Source organism: Ascidiella aspersa, chromosome 8, assembly GCF_963924565.1.
Source record: "Ascidiella aspersa chromosome 8, kaAscAspe10.2, whole genome shotgun sequence".
Classification (NCBI taxonomy): domain Eukaryota; kingdom Metazoa; phylum Chordata; class Ascidiacea; order Phlebobranchia; family Ascidiidae; genus Ascidiella; species Ascidiella aspersa.
This window is the reverse complement of record NC_139454.1, coordinates 174,465-196,278: the sequence shown is the minus strand read 5'-3', so window position 1 is coordinate 196,278 and position 21,814 is coordinate 174,465. Positions and strand designations below refer to the sequence as shown.

The 21,814-nt window shown below is 35.2% G+C and overlaps 1 protein-coding gene across 1 annotated transcript; it reads left to right on the top strand.

The window, feature by feature from the left end:
- Nucleotides 1–356: 356 nt before the first annotated feature.
- LOC146134735 (uncharacterized) lies at nucleotides 357–20,542 on the top strand. Its single transcript, XM_083395604.1, has 14 exons — nucleotides 357–423; nucleotides 5,431–5,507; nucleotides 6,491–6,576; nucleotides 7,128–7,251; nucleotides 7,787–7,894; nucleotides 8,384–8,487; nucleotides 9,162–9,282; nucleotides 10,910–11,059; nucleotides 11,294–11,459; nucleotides 12,546–12,649; nucleotides 14,311–14,461; nucleotides 14,928–15,565; nucleotides 18,416–18,730; nucleotides 18,946–20,542. Exons 1-14 carry the CDS (start codon nucleotides 357–359, stop codon nucleotides 19,747–19,749), a joined length of 3,015 nt encoding a protein of 1,004 aa, XP_083251730.1. The 3' UTR covers nucleotides 19,750–20,542.
- The last annotated feature ends 1,272 nt before the right edge of the window (nucleotides 20,543–21,814 follow it).

The window sequence follows — 21,814 nt, the reverse complement described above, 5'->3', positions numbered from 1 at the left end:
TTTGTTTGGGGTTGGCCAAGTATTATTATATTTATTTTTCCATATTTTTTTCTTCATTGCAATTTCAATTTTGACAACTCGTTTTGTTACTGTAAAAATGGGTAGTTTTCTAGACCAGTGCCCTGATTAGTTGCTTTAAGTCATATAATTCACAAATGTACAAAAGTTAGTTTTGTATTAGAAAATGTTTAAAATGCTTCCACATATAAATTCATAGATAATTGATAATATATTTCGTGTTTAGTTTAATGTTGTTAGTAGGATGTTGTGAAAGTGATTATTTTCCTGGTGCCAGCTAATGGTGCAAGCGGCGCTGAAAAACACAACAAATCGGATTAAATTTGCGATGAAACGAGATGACAACTAGCACAAGCGAAGAGGGGCACACGCAACTCGCAAACATGCCGAGTCTCACGGAAATGAGTAAGTGGCAATAAAATATGAGACTTAACATTATGATTTTGCTTATTAAAACTAGATTGCATGTAAACTGTACCAAGAGAAACACTGAAACAGAACTATTTTTCAGGGAAACTTTTTTGCATGGTGGGGATTTGCAAAAAATTCAAGACTGTATAAAAATAAGTTTTTAAACAAGTAAAATTGCAGACAAATTATCAGCTTACCTAAAATATACAATTAGAATTATAATCCATTATAACTTATTGAACTAAAGCAATTTACTATTTTTTTCACAAAACTGCATTTTGCTAATAGCAAACAAAATATTTTCCTAGTGGCGTTTCTTACTTTTTATTTCACAGTTAAGTTAAAATTCCCCTACAGACCCAATGTTTAGCAATAAAGCTCTTGACATGTCTGGAAAAATCAGAAAGTATGGCAACCCTAAGCTTTATTAAAGTTATTTAAAATTTGCGTGGCTTAACGGATTTCATGTTGAGATATAGGAAACATAAGAAATGTTTTGTAAAATACAATGCATGCAAAATAATTTCCTCTGCTGTTAGTTGTTTATAGTTAAAGTTTGCTTCTAAAGTAACTTTTGGCCAAATATGTTAATGTTAAAGGCATACCGAATAAGCTAACAAGATTAATTATTTGATCAAACATTGGCCTAGCTTTCTCAAATGCCTTTTAATTATTGTAAGTACAATATGCAGTTTGTCTGCTTAAGTTACATAACAGCTGATTTCCTTGGTGGTTATTGATTATTGAATTATCAATGCTGTTTGCACATATTATGCAAGTCACGTTGCATTCTTGTTGCACCTTCAGAGTTTAGACTTTCAATTCGAGTTAAAACTGTGAAGTAATATTAGTTAATATTTTTTATCCAAAAAAATGTAGATGAATGTTGTCAACGATAAAGATCAACCTATTGACTAAGGTCTCACTTGACATAAATACTATGTAGCATTTCCTTTAGTTGTACAGTTGACAATACTTTTTAAAGGTCGTTGTACAGGCTAATAAATCATTTATAAATCATTCATTCAGTTGTATCATGAAACATGCATTGCAATATTATCAGTCGAAAGACAAAATGATATTTCAGTGTTATTTTGGTCACAAATTTCCATTCAATTTAGTTCCCTCCTACCGCTCACATTGATTACATGTTAGGATGCATAACTACACTAGAGCTAGAGGCTTAGTTCATTGCTTGATTAAACTTTTCTATTACATCCTTAAAAAAAATAATAACTTTTAAGATCTCAAAATCAAGTGCTTAGAAGTGGATTTAAAATATTTTTAAAAATATTGTATCTTAAGTGGCGCCCCACTGCGTGCTCTCAAGCATTGTAAAATGTTTCACTTTTTTACAAGTGTTATGATAAAGTGTTTGAAGTAGAGAAACTAAAGCCAATGCATATTTACTTTATACACTTTTTTATGGTCGTAAACCTTTGAATGTGCCACAAAACCTCATGTGAGGATTAACAACATCATTACATAAAAATGTTGACAATAGAGACCTCCATGATTTTAAGTTTCTGTTAAAGTTAATATTTTAATCAATATGAGACATGTTTGCACAAGCTTGTTTGCTTTAATACTTCACCCATGTTTTGTTTGCACTTCTGTCTTTTCAATTACACCCAATGACTTGCTAAACAACATTTCCCTTACACAAGTTCTATCTTACAGGTTTCACTTTGCTGCAAGTTACAGGCCAAATATTCTCCTGAATAAAATGTCTCGTAAATCCTGATGAAATACACACTTAAAATGTCCCAAGCAGGCTATAAGTTAACAGCGATACAAAGGCCACACTCTGGTTTTAATCCTAACCACAGACACAGAGATAATTACACCTGGTTTAATAACATGTTGCAATTTTGTTGCGGTTTTTGGCAAGTTTTTAACTGGAAGAATGTTTTAAATTGCATGTTAAATATAACTTGACCAACAGCTTTACAAAAATGTTGTAGCTCATTAAATAAAATATTTTTCCACCGTAATTTTACAAGTAAACACAACTCTACAATCCTAAACCTAAGCTCTTATCCACCACCTATCCCTGCAGATTTAATACCTAGCTGTATTTCTCAATCATTGTAGAGTTGTGTTGTAAGTGTAGACAGCTATACATGGCATATATAAGGGTCTGGTTTAAACGTATGCTGGTAGGCAAGTGTGTGTTAACCACTGAAAAGTCTCTTAATGTGCACTTTAAACCCACATCCTTCCACAGAACTGTAGGTTTGCTGTCCACAGAACACATTGTAATGTAGTAAGAATATAAAGCCCCTACAGTATGCTGGAAACAAGTATGTTGTAATATGCTAATCAAGTTTAATAATTGATATTTGCTTTTGTGTCAGGTTTTTTATATGGGGCTATGTGACCTTTTTTTTATTTAGTTTTTTTATTTGTTTTTCTTTGTTTAGGGAATGTGTTCTTCTAATAGAGTAGTACATTTTAGGTTAGATATTTATTTTATACTAGATAATACATTTGCAAGTCAATATAGAAGTTCAGCTAGACTAATATAACAACATAGGTTTACATTTTTTCAAATTTATCTACAGCGGTAAAATACTAGTAGATAAATGCACACAGTACAATATCCAAAGGGTATATAAGGTTTAATTTGACACTTTACCATCTTATCCGCATTTTTTGAGATAAAATCAATCAAATTGCGTAAAAATGTCTAAAAAGTAATGTTATATTTATAACCCAACTCAGAAACTGATGGTGTATATAATGGTAATGTGCTTTTATAGCTTTCTTTAATATGACTTGGTCATAAAGTCCACCACCCATATGCTAAGTTTAGCCAACAATGCTTACAATAGTTGCGTGCAAGTCTGCAGAATGCCCGACTTACCTTATAAGACCAAAGCTCAAATCCCTGCCCTCAGCAGAAAGCTTACTTTATGTGAAATATATAAGCACCAGTAGCTATCATCTTAGTCAAACATTTTGTCATTTAGACAGTTTTAACATGTTGGGTATATTTGTTCTGTATATTTATTTTCGTCTAATTTTATTTTTTTTGAAATTAAAACCAACCTTAAACTAACTTTGTTTAATCTCATTTACTAATTCAGCACCGATAAAAGCTGCCTTAAAAATGCCAATGAGCTTGCCTCCCATGCTCAAGGAAAAACTGAGATTTTATTGTATTCATACGTTTTACGGTGAATTAAGTAAACAGAAATCCTTGGTTAGACCCGGATCTACATAGACTTGGCATTAGGTCATGCTCGTAAATCTTCTAAATTTAGTCGGCTGTGTTGGTAGAAGCACAAAGACCAATGGGAAAGTGTTTATTCTGCATCTGATTGTCAAGAATTGTTATGTTGGTCTCCAAAGTTGTGAAGTTTGCTCGACTTGTAGTTGGATGTGGAAAAAATCATTTAAATCCAATGCTTTTGGAAATGTTGTTTATTTTAAACCAAACAGTTTGTTTTGGGTTAGAGTGTTAAGGAGATATTTTATTTTGTCAAGATGTCATAAAATAATGAGGTAATGTTGATTCTGTCAGAAAATTGTTGACAAAGTTGTGAGAAAATCCTAAACCCACATGTCACCCAACTTTCTCCCTTTGTTAAACAGGAACTGAAATATAAAGTTTTGTTGTGTCTGTGCTAAACTCTATAGCAGGGATTATGAATTTACTCCGTATTGCAGATGCATGAATGGCACAACATTTTGAGCATGCCATAAATTAATTTACTCAAAGTACTTGGTTTTAAGTGTGATAGTTCAGGTATGAAAATTAAACTTTATGTGGCAGCAGTTTTTTTTGTGTGCTATAAAATGTTGATGCGAGCCACATTTTTTTTTTTAGGCAAGTGGCCCGCAGGTTTCCAATTCTGGTTTAAACCTAATAATTATAGCGGGGAGAAATTTATCATATAGTTGGTTTAAAACTTGTTAAACTTTGACATTATTTTTGGTGAATTAGCGTTTGGCAGGGTTTATGATACTTTTGCGATTTCTATGTTGTACAGCTAGGTTCAGTTTAAACCTTAGAGCCAAAATTTTGCTTTCATATTTGTTAGTGTTGTTAATAACAGGATGTTTGACTGAATTCTTGCTAAAAATAGACGCAACAATTCACAGCACTTTCACTTTCTCCTCAACAATTGGGTGATTGTGATGTAAGAGGTGTTATTGAGCCACCTTGGGAAATACAGGAAGCACATACACATGTGCATGTGTGTGTATGTGCATGTGCGTGTGTGCGTGCGTACATGCATATGTGTGTGCGTTCGAGCTTTGTATGAGCGGAAATGTTTCGCACCTTCACAAGTTGACGGTGATGTGTGCGTGTTGTCAGCATCACAAGCCACTTCCACAATGCAAAGCCACAGAAGGTTTCACACACGAAGGTCCTTTTGTGGTAAAACATCACGCAACTTTATTAGGGCAGACTTAACATCCTCCTATTGTTTGCAAAGCTTGTGAAACTTGACTACAATATATTAATCAACCGATAATAAAGTCTAATTTGGCGTGATGGATATCTCTATCTCATGGCCTCATAGTTGTTGTACAAGTTATTTCTGACTTGCTGTTTGCATACCAGCTGTGAGTGTAGTTAATCTAGTTTGCACTATTGTGTTAAAACACTTAGCTTTCTGCCAAGTCACTGCTCATGGATTCTTCTGTTGACTTTGTATTTTAAAATCTCCAAATGATGGTTGCAGAAGGTACAGGAGTTTATGATTTTTTAATGTTTTGTCAGTTTTGAAATATTATATTTAGAAGTTCACGCTATTTTTAAAAAAAAATTGATAACAATTATGAATTTTTTTTTTTTATTTCAGTTTTACTTGTTAAGTCCTTTTTAATTTTTGCAGATCAACTGGTTAGTCCTACCGGCCGGATATATTAGCTTGCTTAAGAATAGCCACCATTTTACTGTGTGTCCAGAAATAAGCTTAAGGAAGAAAATATTACCGAAATCACAAATGTAGTTTTGACTTATAAATTTGATGTTGTCTTATTTTACAGGCGGTGAGGATTACAAGAAAGAAGCCCTGGTTCGAGCGGCCAAGGAGAGACTTGACATCGTCAACAAATATAAAAAGGTAAAAAATATTGCTGAGCTCCATATTCCGCATAGTTCTACAATTTTTTTCTTGACCATGTAAATAATTGCTTATGTTCCAAACATATAAAAAGGGGTGAATAATGAAAAGATTACTTAACCTTCTAAGGCTTTCTTTTTGTAGAAACTATAAGTTATTGTGAACATGTTGTTCCTGAAAACTGGTCCATTACTTGCTGTAAATGATATCATGACAACACATGTTATTTAGTCATAATAACTTTCACCTGATTGTCGTTAAATCAGTAACAAAAAACACAGTTGTGCAAAAACTTGTCAAGATTTATAAACAATTTGTCATTAATAAGCAGTGACGTCTGATTTCCAGGTGACTATTTAGAAAAATACAACATTCGACAAGAACAAAATTGAAAAGTTCAACAAAATAAAAAATGTTTGTTTTAATGTAGGGAGTTGATGCTGTTAAGAAAAGTAAAAAGGTAATAATCTGCACCAAAAAAGCTTTTAGTTAAATATAGAATAGCTGTTTAGATTAGCCAATTAAAATATCATGCTAACAAAGCTAGCTTTGTTCATTGCTAAATGAGAAACCATTTGTTAGTTAGTAATTGGTTGCTTAGAAATCCTTCCATCCGTAGAAAACAAACTTTTGTCGGTGATGTTAATTAAAATGGTTGAACGATAAACCTTACTATTATTAAACCTGTTTGTTCTGAAACCATCATTTAACATAGCAAGGAATATGTTTTTTTTAAATGAACCATTCTTTTTTTAAAGATTTTTATCTTAGTTCTTTTTATTTATTTTAATGTTTCTAAACACTAAATCATATTTTTTATTTATTGGAACCAATGTTTATGAAAAAAACCTAAACTATTTTATATTTCTACTCAGTAAGTTTCATTTTGTACTGATTTGGAGTTTTTTCCCATTTTGGCAGTTAAATTATTTCATGTTTTACATTGATAATTTGATATTGAACCGCCTAATTTTTTGTCAAAGGGCGAAGATAGTGAAAATGAAGAGGACAATTGGATGGACGCCAACTCGAGGGTATACAAGGTCACTGACCGATACGGATTCCTACAGTAAGTTTCATTATTTAAAACATATTTATTAACTTGTTGCAACATAAAACTTGTTTCCTAAAGTACAAAATTATGGAAAAAATAGCTCGAGTCCAGTGTGTCTTAGATCAGGGTTTTCAAACTTTTTTGGACTGCCGGCCACTATTTGTGAATCTGTTATTTCGACAATATATTATTACGTCATAGACAAGGAAAAAAACCACAACGAAGGCGCAACAAGTAAGATTTGCAATACGGGATAGCAAAAACTTTCAAAATCATTAAGTTGTGAATAACTGCGGCAATTATCTTTGAAAGAGTACGTACTGAACAACGTATATGTGTGACTTTTTAATTTTGTTGTTATATTGCCACAGACCACCTGTGCAGTCGTCGCAGACCACAGTTTGGGAAACGCTGTCTTAGACTGTACAAAAAAATTTTTTTTTTAAGTTTTTGTTTTTTTAAATGCTTGCTTTAAGAGAAGTGTTTTTTTTTTTTTTTTTTGGTAAAAGTATAACAAGAATTATTTTTATTGTTGCTTTCCTCACATCCAATTTTTTTATCCCCAGTGCCGAAGCGCTCCCTGACACACTTGATTTAATCGAGGAGAAGCGGAAACAAACTGAAGTAAAGCGACAATATAAGTGGGTGAAGATGATACACAAGTGGGATCTGTACGTTGGCACAGAGAAGGTTCTGCTGCTTTTGTAGCAACTTGTGTTTTATAAAGTTTATAACAATGCTTATGTTTGCATGGAATAAGTTCCAACGATAACAGATCTGTATTAATAGTACAAAGTTTAACACTGATTTAAAATAGATGTTTAAACTTACAACCTCAGTATTATTCGATGACTGTCGCTCTAGATCTGTAGTTCCCAATATTTTATTAGTGGGCTCCCCATCTCATAACCGCTTACTTTGTGCAGTTTTATTTTCTTTGTTTAACTCTGACATGGTTAAAAAGTTTGGCACAAAATGTTATATTCGTCCCGTGATTGCTAATCTTTACAGTAACTAAGTGGGCCTGATAGTAAGCCCTTGATGAACAATATTTGGTGACCAAGGTCTAAAGTTATTCAAAACCTCAAAATCGAGTTTAACTAGCTAATAATTTAAAATAATATGTGCTTATGGTAATGAAGACCCCAGGTAAATGGTAAAAAAACTGCTCAGGGCTATAAAAGTGAGAATTAACATTTACAACAAATTTTTCTTTTTTTTTTAGTTGCGACAGAGGGTCTACAAGGGTATTCCCCTTAACTTACGGGGTGACGCTTGGCGTTTGATGCTGGATGTCGGCAATCTGATGCAAAAAGAACCGTCGGCGTACCAGGTAATTACACGTGTTTGTGTCTAGGTCAATCAGAGATCCTTAATTAATTATATTTAAATAATTTCTCTATTTCGTCATAATCCATTAATATAGTCATTCAATTTTGTGCATGGTTAGTAAACTGTTCTGCCTCTAACCCTAACCCTAAGTTTTTATTTTTGCAAATGAATGGAAAAACCAACATTTTTGTGTTATAATTAATAAGCCACTGTTTAATTGTACTACCTTTAATTTTGTACTTTTTCAACAAAATGTTGCAACATTGTGTAAACTATTAATCAATATTTAAGTATTTTTAACAAGTAAAAGTTTTATTTCTAATATTTACACTATGCTACCTACTTTTGTATGGATTAGCAATTAGCAACCGGTGATAATTTTGTAGTGCTAATTAAGCACGTAACACTCTAGAAAATCCTCCTATCATTATTTTACAAAATACAATGTAATCTTCTGATTTTATTTCACTTTGTACTTTTTGTTTTCCAGGAGATGCGAGTTCGTTCACACGACCAATCTCCTGACATCAAGCAAATCGATATGGACGTGAACCGAACGTACCGCGACCACATAATGTTCCGCTCACGTTACAGGTTTGTACACAATTACTGGGATGTGGGGATTTGTGTAGATCTAAACGTTTTAATGTTAGGTTTTTGATTTTACGATAAGATTCAGTTGTTTCGATATCACTACTAAGCCGGTTTTCATTCAGTTTGTTTTTAATTGTTTTTATGCTACAACCAATTTATTACTTGTATATGTTTTTTCTTTATAGTTTTTGTGACAATTTTGCTTGTTTGGCCTAATGCTATTGTGTCAAGTGGTGATATTGTTATTTGTAGGAGTCTAAGTTAATCAGCTGTTAGTTAATGAAATTACTTTTTGCTTTTCAACCTGTTTGTTTTAGGAATTTAGAAGTTTTCCCAAAATAACTGATTTGTTAAGTCAATTAAAAATCCTGAAAACAAATGTCCAAGCTTAAAGAGATAGAAATCGGCATCATCTTAAAAAAGACATTTCATTGGTTTACTTGAACAATATTACATTCATTTTCCCGCTACATTACAGATCCGTGCATAGTGTACCTAATTAATATAAATATTTTTTGTGAATAAAGTTGTGAGTCCGATGTGAATTGTGATCCATATTTATCAGGTTTAGAAAATGTCACGTGTGACTTTCGTAAACTTTTATTTTTTTCATTTTAGTTTAGGTTTGAGATAATGCTTTCCATAAATGTGACTTTTGTTAATTGATGTTTTAGCACAAAGCAGCAACAGTTGTTTGACGTTCTTTCTGCCTACTCAATGTACAACACAGAGGTGGGATACTGCCAGGGGATGTCCCAGATAGCTGCTCTACTCCTCATGTACATGAACGAAGAGGTTGGTCATTTGCTGCTCAATGTACTTTGTGATATACCCAGGGTAACATACATGGGTTCCTGGCACATATGCCGTGATTTTGAGGTGTTTAACAGTCCATCAAATATTTCCAACTTATTTGATCCAAAGTAACTCACAAAGGTTAAAAAGATTTAAAGCACTTTATTAAAACACTTAATATTGCATTTACGGTAAAAACAACATCACAAGTTGTGCCTAAAAACTGCAACCACAGAGAAATATAGAGTTAAGTACATATCCACGGATCTGTAGTGTAGCCTAATATTGAACACCCAAGCCAAAATGTTGAGAAGATTGACACCATCTTGATCAAGACGTTTCAAAACCTGCTTGTATCATCTTCAGTTAATAAGATTTTAAAGCATTTGGGCTTTCAAAAATAGCTTACTTCTGTAAAGCAGAGAATTATCAGTTACATGCTTAAATAAAATGAAAAATGGTTCCGTCTAAATTTCTCAGCAGTCACCAAGTCTAATCTTAAGAAACCTGGACATATGTATTATCAACTGCAACTTTATAGTTCTACAGGAATTTAATTAGGCTGAATAATAATAATTAACTAACCAGGCAATCGGTGTAGGTAGAACTAATAAGGTAGCAACAGCAATTAAAGAAAGGGCAAATATAATCTAAAGGTACAATGTGCTCTGTGATTTTTTATCTTAAACCTCTTCACACTTGCAATAAAATAGAGAAGTCAGTGATTAGCAAGTCAGTATGCTAATGGCAATCCTGACAAAGTGGACACGACCTGATTGAGATTGATTTATTGATTGCAACTTCTATTTGCAGAAATGCTTAACTATTGATATCTAACTAGTTTCATTTCACTAAAACCCACAATTCCCATTTATTGCCTGCATTTTAGGAGTTGAGCAAGCCCATTTAAACTTACTAACATGTGCTTTGACTTCTATTGTTAAGGTTACATTTGTTTTGATAAGCAGACTCGTGGTAAAATGCATGAGTGTTGTAGCTAATAACACTGTGCTTTGTTTTTATTGAAGCCATACAACAACTTATACAGTTAATGTTGCACATTCTGATGCAGCTAAACACACTTTTAACCAAATATTTCCCTTTAAATTAATTTGTTTCTCTAACAAAGATTGAAATTGTTTAAGCCACCCACCTATTAATGCAGTGGCTTGGTATTTTTTCTAGTCGAATCCAACCTCACCTTTGTGATGTCAATAATGCAGAATTGTTTTATTAGAACATTGAAACAATACCACCTACTTTTTCTATAATGTTAGTACTTAATTGCTATTCATATTTTACTACAATTTCAAGCATTATGACCACGTTAATGCATATTGATTTATTGGAACATTGGAACAATGTAACCTATTTGTTTCTGATATGTATTTACTATTGGTCTTTTTTAAGCCCTTTATAAAATTACATTTTCACATTTTATAAAAATTACAATAAAAACGAAAAATTGCCTGCTCTTAAAGCCCACCTTTTTGCGTTCTAACATGCATTATTGTATTTTTGTTTCATCATATTTACATTTTTCATGACACGTAAAATACCAAAATAAAAAGCCTGCCCACCCTTTTTGTGTGTTCTCACATGTTTTGTTGTATATTTTGCCAACTAGGAGGCGTTCTGGGCGTTACATTCCCTTCTTTACGGCAAGAAACATCTCATGCACGGATTTTTCATCCCCGGATTTCCCAAACTGATGCGATTCCAGGAACATCACGACAAGATACTCAAGAAAATGATGCCTAAACTAAAGAAGCACTTGGTATTTTCTTGTTCATAAGCTTCGAGGAACTTTTGTAATTAAGTTTTTTTTGGTGGATTGGTTTTGTTTCTAGAAACAGTTTACTGTGCATTTTCTGTACATTTAAATAAATATTTGAACCAGGTTAATTAAGCTGTATTAACATATTCCATAAATAATAAAGTTATATAATAGAATCTCCTCCAATTTTCATCCAACACCCAGGTCTCTCAGTTCGTTCATGTTACTTTGTAGGACCAGAACGAGATATTCGCGAGTCTTTACACGATGAAGTGGTTCTTCCAGTGTTTTCTCGACCGATCTCCCTTCCCCCTCACACTACGCTTGTGGGATATCTATGTTCTCGAGGGTGAACGACTCCTCACAGCCATGTCCTACACAACACTAAAGATGCATAAAGGTAAGTCCAACTGCTACCAAATAATTGTGGCATAAGTTTAAACAACATTTAAATTGACGAAGTTGACCTCTGTAAGCTTAGACCAATGTTAGTTGAATTGAAATATATTAAATTTAGCAACAAAGACCAGTATTTAGCATTTTTTATCATTTGGAAGCAAAACGTGCTAAACCGGTCCTTCACTCAACAAATATCCGTGGCTATAAGTTCAATTGCATTTAAATTAGAAAACGTTTGGCCCCAATAGTCAATATTTATTTCATTTTTTTCATATTTTAAAAGGCAAATTTATTAAAATCTTCTCAGCATACGTTTATCAGGAAAGAGGTTTTTATCTTGCTTTGTTTTTTTTTTGTGTTTTTTTTTTGCAATTTGAAAACATCAGTCGTGATATGCTGCGGCGTTTTTAGCTTTTCAAGATAGTATGAAGAATTATGTGTTTTTTTTATGTTGATAAAACCCAGAGCAAGTTATAAAAACAGATTAGTTTCACATCCATGTGAAAGGTTTCAAAGGGGCTAAGACCTCACAGGTGGGATACTATGACCGATATTACGATATTCGATATTTATTCGATTCTAGATATTTGTTTGTTATCGACATGTCTGATATTTGTGGAATAATCGATACTTTGTATTTGTCCGATACTTGATACTGTTAAAATTTTTTCAACCATTATGCTCCAAAATTACCCCAAATTATGTCACTTTTGCAAAATTGTGTCACTAAGTTTTATTTGTTGTTTGTCGATTTTGGCAGAAATGTGACTAACTGTGCAATTTAATCCACAAACACAAATGTAGGAATGAACCAGACAGTAAACTCAAGTGTGTATTTTTCCACCTTAAAAACCCGCAGCTAAAGTATCTTTCAAAACTTATTGCAAGAACAGTTAACAAGACGGCCGCTAGAAAATGGGGCGTCCGATCGCTTTCCCTTTAACCTTGTCTCTGTGTCGGGCCGCCCTTCGGTGTCGCACACTTCACTTGAGTGCACTTAAGTTAAGCCATAGACTTAATTCGTTAAAACACTGTTAATATGCCCTAAAGTTTAGTTTTAAGTGATATTAATTTGTTTTTGTTGCAGCTGTTATTAAGAAGATGGACATGGACGAGATTTGTCGGTTCCTCCAGGAACAACTCGCTGCAGACTTCGGAACTGACGACGATTCAGTTGTTGAACAACTCAGGGTAAAAATCAACCGTTAGTCGGAATGTTTGTATAATGCAGGGGTGGACAGTTGTTCAGGCCATGGTTGGATAACTTTCCACCTGCGCGCATGTAGGCTTTGTCTTTTTCAAATGAAAAAAATATCAATTTTTTAAGAGATGTGCATAAACTCGAAAAATTAACTGATTTTTGTTCAACCGGTTGTCAGTAAAACATCAAAAACAAGTGACTGGCGACGCCAAGACACTAATGCAATATGTCGTAAAAAAAGCGTGGTTTAAATCAATGTATTTCTATTAGTTCAAAATCCCACAAAAAGTTGTAATTCACAAGGAACTATCACATATAAAATTAAGTAATCTTAAATTATTAACTATACTGCTTCGTTTTGTTTCGACAAATCTTTTGTGAAATTAATTAATGTCCCTCTCCCCTCCTTTAAACAGTTTGCTAAAACAATTGTTTCAGTTTATTAAAGCTCAAATTGGATTATAAAATGCTGCATATTTCGAAGGTCGTAAGTTCGGATCTCACCAAATCTTTTCAGTAATTAGAACAGTACTGATTTAATGGATGACATACGTTTTCCAACTTTAAAAAATATTAAGAAATAATTTAATTTCGAATTCCATCTGCATGTTGAAAACAACCTTGTAATTAATCATGCTTAAAGTTGTATAAGAGTGTCTGAAATCACGGATATTTCTGAGTGGTAAAAAGTTTGATATTAACTTAAGGATGATTTCCCGTTAACCGACCCCGGGTCACACGACACATCGCGATCTGCTTTATGACGTCATACACGTGCTGATCTTATCGAATGTCGATGGATCGCGTTTCGTTCCGCTCATATCGCGCGCTTGACAATTACCTTTGTGACGTTTCATCTTACAGACAATGGCGTGGCGCAATGTGTAGGGTTTCTAGAGATATTAACTGTAAACATTAAAAAGCTTTTTAACAAAGATAATGTTGTGTAGCTTAGGAATTTTGCAATGTTTCTACTTTTAGGGAAATATTTCTAAAATGCTTTTTGTCAATTTGCAGTTTTTACATCCTCGAACAAAGGGTAATTAAAATTTGGTGAAGTGATTTTAACCTTAGCACTTGTAAACTATATTTATCCCGGAATTATTTTACTCCAAGTTAAGGGTTGTGCAACTACTTCCCGGGACTGAATCCGCCCAAGTTTGGAGTTAAAGTTTGGAGCGATGATTTTTCTTGAACCAGTCTTGAAATCCTATATTTTCTCCCAAATGCTATTTTTATTGTTGCACTTTTATGTAGCCAATATACACAGTCCACACTTAAGTTTACAGATCCGATTGACTAAAAAAATATATATTTATATAGTTAGGTTCATATAAACAGGTTCCGTTTAGGGTTGATTGATTGTTGATTAAACTAGATTTTTTCTAAACAAGGTTTAAAATGACTGATTTCGTTAGTCATTCCAAAAGGAAAGTGGTTTTCCACTGATGATAAGTTTTTAGTTGTAAACCCCACCAAATAGGTGAATGTAATTAAACAAACCCATTTCAATATTTAGTAGTGACCTTTTTGCTTTTCATCATAGCGAAATTTCAGGAGGTCCACCACAGAAAATAACTTTTTCTCAAGCACAGTGTAGCCAGACCTGACAATTCAAATTTGTAGCTAAATACAACTGATATATTTCCAGGTGAACATGAACGAGCTTCGTCGAGCCGGGATGGACTTACCACCGCCCCCTGGTGACGACGAGAAACCAAAACTCCCCTTCGGACAAAAGATCGAGCCGACATTTGAGCAGGAGACCGGGTTGCGCTCGCCCAGCCAGTCCGTCAAAACAAGTAAGTATTCTATGGTGGTAGTTTTTCCCTGAGTTTCAATTTTTACCTTTATTTTATATTATTACCTACGGTTATAAGACTAGCTCAATTAATTCGTAAAGTTTCCTTAAGAAGTACATTATTTGAAAGTTGTGATCAACAGAATGGAAATTTGGTTTATTATTCTAAATCTTTGCATCAGTTCTCAGACTTTTCTACATTTTATGCAAATAATCGTGCAACTCATACAAGGGAAGTTTATGTTTTAAATTTTAAGCAATTTGATTTTTAAAATGTGATATGAGTATTTAGAAATATTTTCTGTAACTAAATGTAAAAACATGCTCAACTTTTTACCTAATTTTTCTTTAACAAGGTAGATTAAAACTTCTTTTAAGAACTAAAAGGGAGTTGGTTTTAAAGCGTTTTAAAAACACAATTGTATTTGAAATGCGCATAATTAAAGAGTTATGTCGTTTTTCCGCAGACAACACGAACGTCACTTCCTTCGCAAAATCAAAAGCGGAAGAGAAAAGTTCTAAAAGTGTGAAGACGCCAGCTCCGAGCACGAACGGAAAAGTTGCTCGGACATCTTCGGGAAGGAGATCGTCGCGTCACAAGAAAGAAGAAGAAGAAGTGAAGAAAAAGAGCAAAAAGAAGGATAAAAAGGATAAATCGCGGAGAGGTTCGAGACGGGAATCGATCCAGAAACCCCCGGAACCTTCCAAACATTCCTCGGATGAAGTTCCGACGTTAAACACGGACAAAACCGGGCACAAAACCAACGAGCAAAAAGCGGATAAAAGTCCGGATAAAAAAGTTCCGCAGATTACGATTCCGTCTTCCAGCGATTACATTTCGTCGTCGACCGACTCGCACCCCAACAACAATTTCACCCCGAGTCCCGTAAGTAGTGAGGGAAGGGGGAGACTTTTGTGGAAAACCCCGACCCCCAACAAAATCACCCCCTCGAAAAACGAACAATCGCCCCCTGCCAAGTCTAGCCCCATCAAGTGGCTGCCTACGTCCGATGATGTTACCTCACCGGATGGCAGCAGAGAGCACACTGTGACATCGTTTACAAAATCAAAAAGTGCAGAATTATCCGCCGCACAGAAACCCAAGGTGAGAATCGGGGATTCATAACAAAACATTTTCTCATGTTTTTGTGGTGTTAAGTAGAAATAATATATATTAATAGACAAAATGATAAATAATGTAATTTGTTTAGTGTTTTCAAGAATGTTACGAAATAACATTTTTAATTTTATTATTTTGTTTACTAATACTAACACTAGAATTTTATAATATTTACATTATAAATTAGTACAGCTTCATAAACTTAAAAACTTTGCCGTAATGCAAAGTATTTGTATTACTTTGTATAATTCCTCAGATGGGAATGGAACACTTTAATAAAAGCAGCTTGCTTATTAGATTTCTTCTAAATTAAGAAAGCGATTTGTAGTTTGTGCAATTTTATCTTTTTGCTCCTAGAAGCGATTGTTACACGGCCCACATTTGTCGAGAAAAATCTCCCAACAGCCCACCGCCAATTGACGTAAGATGTCACCAGTGTGTCTTGTCAGGAATGTCCGTTACTTGCTCCATTTCAATTAACAAGATTTACCAAAATATTTAAATCTACCATATTTTTTAATACCGATTTCGTAATAAATTAGGCAGTTAGAGGAAAATAGGTTCGGGGTTGGTATTAAATTAAAATATGCACTCGCCCGGACCAAGTAATGCTCGCCAAAAAATAGTCAAATTTTTGTCCTGCCAAATTCTTTTCCAATAATTAATTTAGTTGTTAGACATTTTTGCAATATTTGACCTTCAGTCTATTCGTTGTGACATTAATTTGAAAAGTCGAGTTTGATATGTCTGATAGCAACAACCAATTTTGGCTCAAAATGCCAGTTGAGCGAATGGGTGTCAATCAACACTTACCTGAAGCGAATTGCACTTGCATTGGCGAGCGGGCGAGTGCAAAATCCCAACCCTGAGGTTTTAATATCATAATTTGCTAGTATGCAATGTTTTCTGCCCAAAATACCTTTCTATGCAAAATTTGAAAAAATATGCCGGATCCAGCCAAGCATTGGACAAGCACCAATACTAACACCGGGTTGAAATATCACCGGACATTCCTGTTGAAGCTCATAATCCTTGATTCAGTGATAATTTCGTGGTTTGCTGTTGTGTTGTTTAGTTATTTCTGATGGTTGTGATTAGCAAACTAGCTTCTTTGCGTGATACTTGTGTTGAAAAGATTTTATGTTAGTTTTTAGTGCATCAGAGTTGGTTTGGTACGTAGTGGTATTTGTGGTGGTGGAAGTTATTTAAAAACGGATGGTTTAAAGAGGTTATTTGCATACAAATATCACATTTATTGGTAAATGTAATGTAACGTAATAAGAATATCAAAGCCCATACAGAAGTAGGTATCATTTTGGACGTTTCGAATAACTCTTTATTCATTTTCAACATCTCATATTATTACGTCTTACTACAACCTCCAACCATTATGCTACAACCTCCAACCATTATGCTCTAATGTAACGTGTTTTAACAAAGGTAACTTTATAAAAACCAAAAGGAAATTCTTGCCCAGACAGCTAAATGGCGGTTTGTGCCAACAATTGCTTTTACAGCTTGGAAGCCAAGTTTTGGCTAAAATCAAGGGTTGTATAATCGGTTAAATCTGGCAAACAAAAACACTGCTAGTTGTGTGGTTTTGTAACTTCTAAGTCTTATCACTTGAGCACAAGATCACATTAAAACTTTTGTAGTTATATTTTAGTGCAATTAAAATTCGAAAACTTTGTAATCTTGTGACAAAAACAATCAAAATGACCTTAAATATCTCTACATTAACAAATTATAGTGCCAGTGGAAACCAGTATGCCAGTTTAAATCCTCTGGTACTTGGCATATTTCTGTAACAATACCAAAATATGTTTAAAAATACTTTTTAAACAGAAATGTTTGTCTGAACAAATTAAGCTGAATTTTGACAAACTAACCTCGGACATTTTGGTCGCCATGAAAAAGGTTGAGAAACACTGCCTTACAGTTGTCTGGCCCTCTTTAAAATAAGTTTGGTGACTCCCAGAGTAGAGCTAGTGAGAGCTGATTTGGCAATAACCTGTTAGTATTTACATTGGTTTGGATTGGTTTGTGTTCAAACATGGTTTCTTGATTTGTTTGAATGATGTGGATTTAAGCTTTTCTGACCTGATAAAATATTCCTTCAGCTGTGACATTTCCCTTCTATAATAACAATTTTATTTTCGCTTGTAACATCTGTGAGGTTTACTAAAAGTACAAATTACACCAAGTAAAGACTTGGCTTGAAGCAGGTTCATTAAGCACCGTGACATCAAAGTGAAAATTGTGTTAAGGCATTACTATCTTTACATTTGCAAACAACACTTTGCATGGCAAATCACTTTGTTTGAAGCACAATTTCGTAACTTAACTTTTCACAAGTTTGTAACTATCTTGAAATTTTAACCATTTCTAAATGCATGTTGTCGCAGCAAATACATTAGTTAAATATTTTTATTTATTCCAGTGCTCCATAAAATAGGCATTTTTATTACAACGATCTTTTTAAACTTATTTCAAAATTAGACCTAAAATCCACTTTTACTAATCTTCTTTGGAAATCATTTGTGCCGCATGCTATGTTTTCAATTAACACTTTTAATTTTTGTTCGGATTGGTTTTAATTTTACTAATTCATAGTATTTTAATTTGGTAGCTTATTAATTATTTGTAACAATGTTATAAAGATGGAATAGTTCATTTATTTTAAAACTAACCCCCATAATCATCGTGATTTAGTGCTAACCAATCAACGGCTATTATTTCTAACCCAGCGTTGATTAACAACCGAGTGATTCCGGCCGCTTTAATTTGCTGCGCAGCGAGAAAGTGAAAACTTTCACATTTTCCGACCATCGACAGGAAACAACAAGCCCGTCTTCCTTTGACCACCGAACACATGTGGCAGCACAGAGCAACTACCAACCACACGTGGCAGCACAGAGCAACTACCAGCCACACGCGGCAGCACAGAGTTCGTTCCACCCCGCTGCTTCCTTACCCCACCATTTCAGCCACCAAAGTGACCCGGATGTGACGCGCCCCTTCAGTATTTACGACAACGTACAAGCCGGGATGCTGGACAGTGAGGATGACGTCATAGATGATGACGTATGGCCCCCTCTACCGCCCTCGCTTCAAGCTGACGACGGGAGCGACTTCGAGGCGAAAATGGAGGTAAGTGACGTCATAACGTGATGTACGCCTGTCAGTAACAGATAGCTTCTATAGTTTTATGAATTGAACCTCGCAAAAATATTGTCCATAATCCGACTTTCTTTACATTTTTGTTTGTGTTGTTCATGAGCGCTACCGACCCGGATATGTTACCATACCGACCCGGACATGTTACCGTACCGACCCGGATTGTTCCAGTTGTGATCTTGTTGCAGGAATCGCTTGAAAACCTCCGCGAGCTCACAGCAGGTCTCAGTCGCACCCCCAGCCCCCTCGCGCCCCACCCATCCAACAAACCACCTCCACGCGTCAACCGCTCGGTGTCGCTAGATCCCCTCAATGACGTCACCGGCAGATCTGTGACGAAAAGTTCGAGTTCGCTTCAGCTTTCCACATTCCAGCAAGCGATTCAACACGCCAGGATCCTAGACCCGCTGCCTACGTCATCATTCGCACCCCCGCGATCGCAGGTCATGACGTCACGACCTCCCCTCGCTACGTCACGATCTCAAGTGATTACGTCACGACCGGAAGCGATGACGTCAGGATCGAAACGCAGGAAAGCTTCTTGGGCAGAAATTGACCTGGACAAAGAGGGGGGAACATCGTTACGTCACTATGTCGACCTCCATTCATCCGGTGTGTTACGTCACAATCAACATTCGAACAACAACAATCGTATGACGTCATCAGTGCAAAGGAGGGACGTCCCCCCTGGTCCCTGGGTGAAGAGGGGGATTTCCCCGGGAAATGTTTACAGTCGTCACAATAACATAAACGTCATCAGGTATCATGACGTCACTCCTCCACATGACGTCACCAACCGATTTGTTGACGTCACTCGCTTCTCCCCCGAACATTCCCCCCAACCGAGGGGCGTAATACGTCATCAAACGCCCGAGGTCGCCCCTCCTGCTTACACGTCACGCGGTCGGCATTACGTCATAGGCGGTGACGTCAGACGAGGAAGCTCGAGCGTCGCGATACAAACGGAAGTGACGTCATCATCCATTGTTTGACGGTGAAACTCGCTACAGCGAACTCGATAATACGCTCATATATTTATCTCGTTTCATATTAACTTCAAGTATTTGACCAAGTGAGACGGGAAATCCCCCGTGACGTCATGCTTGGTGAGTGTGCTGCCCCCTGGTGGACACGTTTAGGGTTCGAGTTCTAAATGCTTTTATTTATTTTTATATTCCTCCTAACGTTATGTTGGGATTTATAGAAAGCTCGTAATTATTTATTTTATTCCGCAGTACTCTCTACCGCCCCGGGTGGGCATTTTGTGACCACCAAAAATAACAAACAATAAAAAAAGGGCGTAGAATGTAGAAGATTTGCAATTACGACAAGATTCATCCTCGTAAAGTATTTTCTTCTTTTTTTTTTGTTGCCATGGTTTAGGTGCTTATTGTACAATCTCTAGAACAACTTTTCGTGTTTATTTTTTCTCGCCTTGAACAAATTAAGTCTTCCGTTTAGTATGAGAACAATTTTCTACTTTTTACAAACTTATTTCAACTTTACGTTAGTTACCATGGGTATGTTATTCGTAAAAACACTTTTTTTCTTGACAATAAGTTTTGTTTTGTTTCTATTAGTCTATTACCTTGTATTAGCAATAATTGTTTAGTTCGTTTTTTCGTCTGGAGTCTATTTTAATCTGTTAAACATTTATTTCGTCGTAATTCCAATCCTTTAACAATTCCCATGACCTTTAACCTTTCAGCTTGGTGGAAAGTAGGACGTCATTCTAGTACAACAATAAGTTCGTTTGTTCCCAACAATGACCTTTTTGTTGACGCTTCTCGCTCTTCTGACAAATAAAATGTCGAAACTTTTAAGAAGACTTGATTTTAGGAAGATCGGAAAAGTGTTTTTGTGTCCGCAGCGAAGAAACAAGATTCTGAAAATACAAATCTAGCTGTAAATTAATCATTACATAACTAGATTTTTGCAAAGCCGAATAAGGTAAAACGTTAATTGTGTTTAGATTGCTGCAATATACGAGAAAGTCAAACATTATCTGTTTTAAAGCAGTTATTGTAAACAAGCAATTTTACCAACGAAGTCAAACGCTAAGTACCAAATACACCTGGATTGTGGCTGACTGAACAACTAAGTGTATTTATAACTATGTCCATATGTTAAGTTCGTTTTCAGCGTCATTATATGCGAAGTAGCGCAATTGGTCGCCAAAGTTGTCCCGCGACCTCAAACAATGGACTTCGCCTCAAACAATGGACTTCATTTCCGCCAGACCGAATTGAACATGAAGCGCATTTCCTCCGAGTCACAAGTCTCGCAAGTCTATTGTGCGAACATTTCTTTCAGGCTCAAGTTGTTCAGCACAGAAAGTACAAAAGTTCGCTTCAGTAAGCCTTCAGCAACATTAACCAACATGTTCCGGACTTGCTTGGTTATAATGTACGTCATTCAAGTGCTGTGATTTTGTTTGAGACAAGCAAAGGCAAGTGTTTAGTCGTAGCCTATTGTGAAGTCCATTAGTACTGTTGCAGAGAACTACTATCAGCAACTCCAGCAGTGGACAAAGTTAGCTGCTGGCCTAGAATCTTCCACTTTTTATTGGTTCGCTAACAAAACCAGTTGACAAAATTAAGTTCTAAGTTCTCCATGAGGTTACAATTGTACACTTACACAAAGCAAATGTTGCAGGCACTTCAGCCAAAACAAAAAGAGTTTAATAGACTAAAATGGAAAAAGTTTAATTAACGAAAGTGGGAAATGATTTGTTTACACGGTAATATAGCACGTGAAGCACAGTATATTTGTAAAGCTTTTTATCTGCAAGTCTACAAAGAATAATAGCTATAATTTTTTTTAAATGTCATTCTTGAAATTGATTTAGTAAGAGAATTAGAGACTAGACCTTAACTTACCTTTATACCGCGTAACATGTTATTAGAGCAAAGCTGCCAGCTGTTGGGGTAATTGGCTGGCTGCTGTTCAAGTCAACCTGCATGGATAATGGCGTGATTAGGAAGCAGCCTTTTTCACTTTACGTCATTTAATTCTAAGAGCAGTGGATCTCAAACGTTTTGCCGCAGTGAGTTCGAG

What these genes read in the sequence shown, in the direction of transcription:
- LOC146134735 (XM_083395604.1), top strand. Translation starts at nt 357, where the DNA reads ATGACAACTAGCACAAGCGAAGAGGGGCACACGCAACTCGCAAACATG. An exon ending in GCCGAGTCTCACGGAAATGA is followed by an intron (nt 424 to 5,430) that starts GTAAGTGGCAAT and finishes CTTATTTTACAG; the next exon opens with GCGGTGAGGATTACAAGAAA. An exon ending in CAGTTGTTGAACAACTCAGG is followed by an intron (nt 12,650 to 14,310) that starts GTAAAAATCAAC and finishes ATATATTTCCAG; the next exon opens with GTGAACATGAACGAGCTTCG.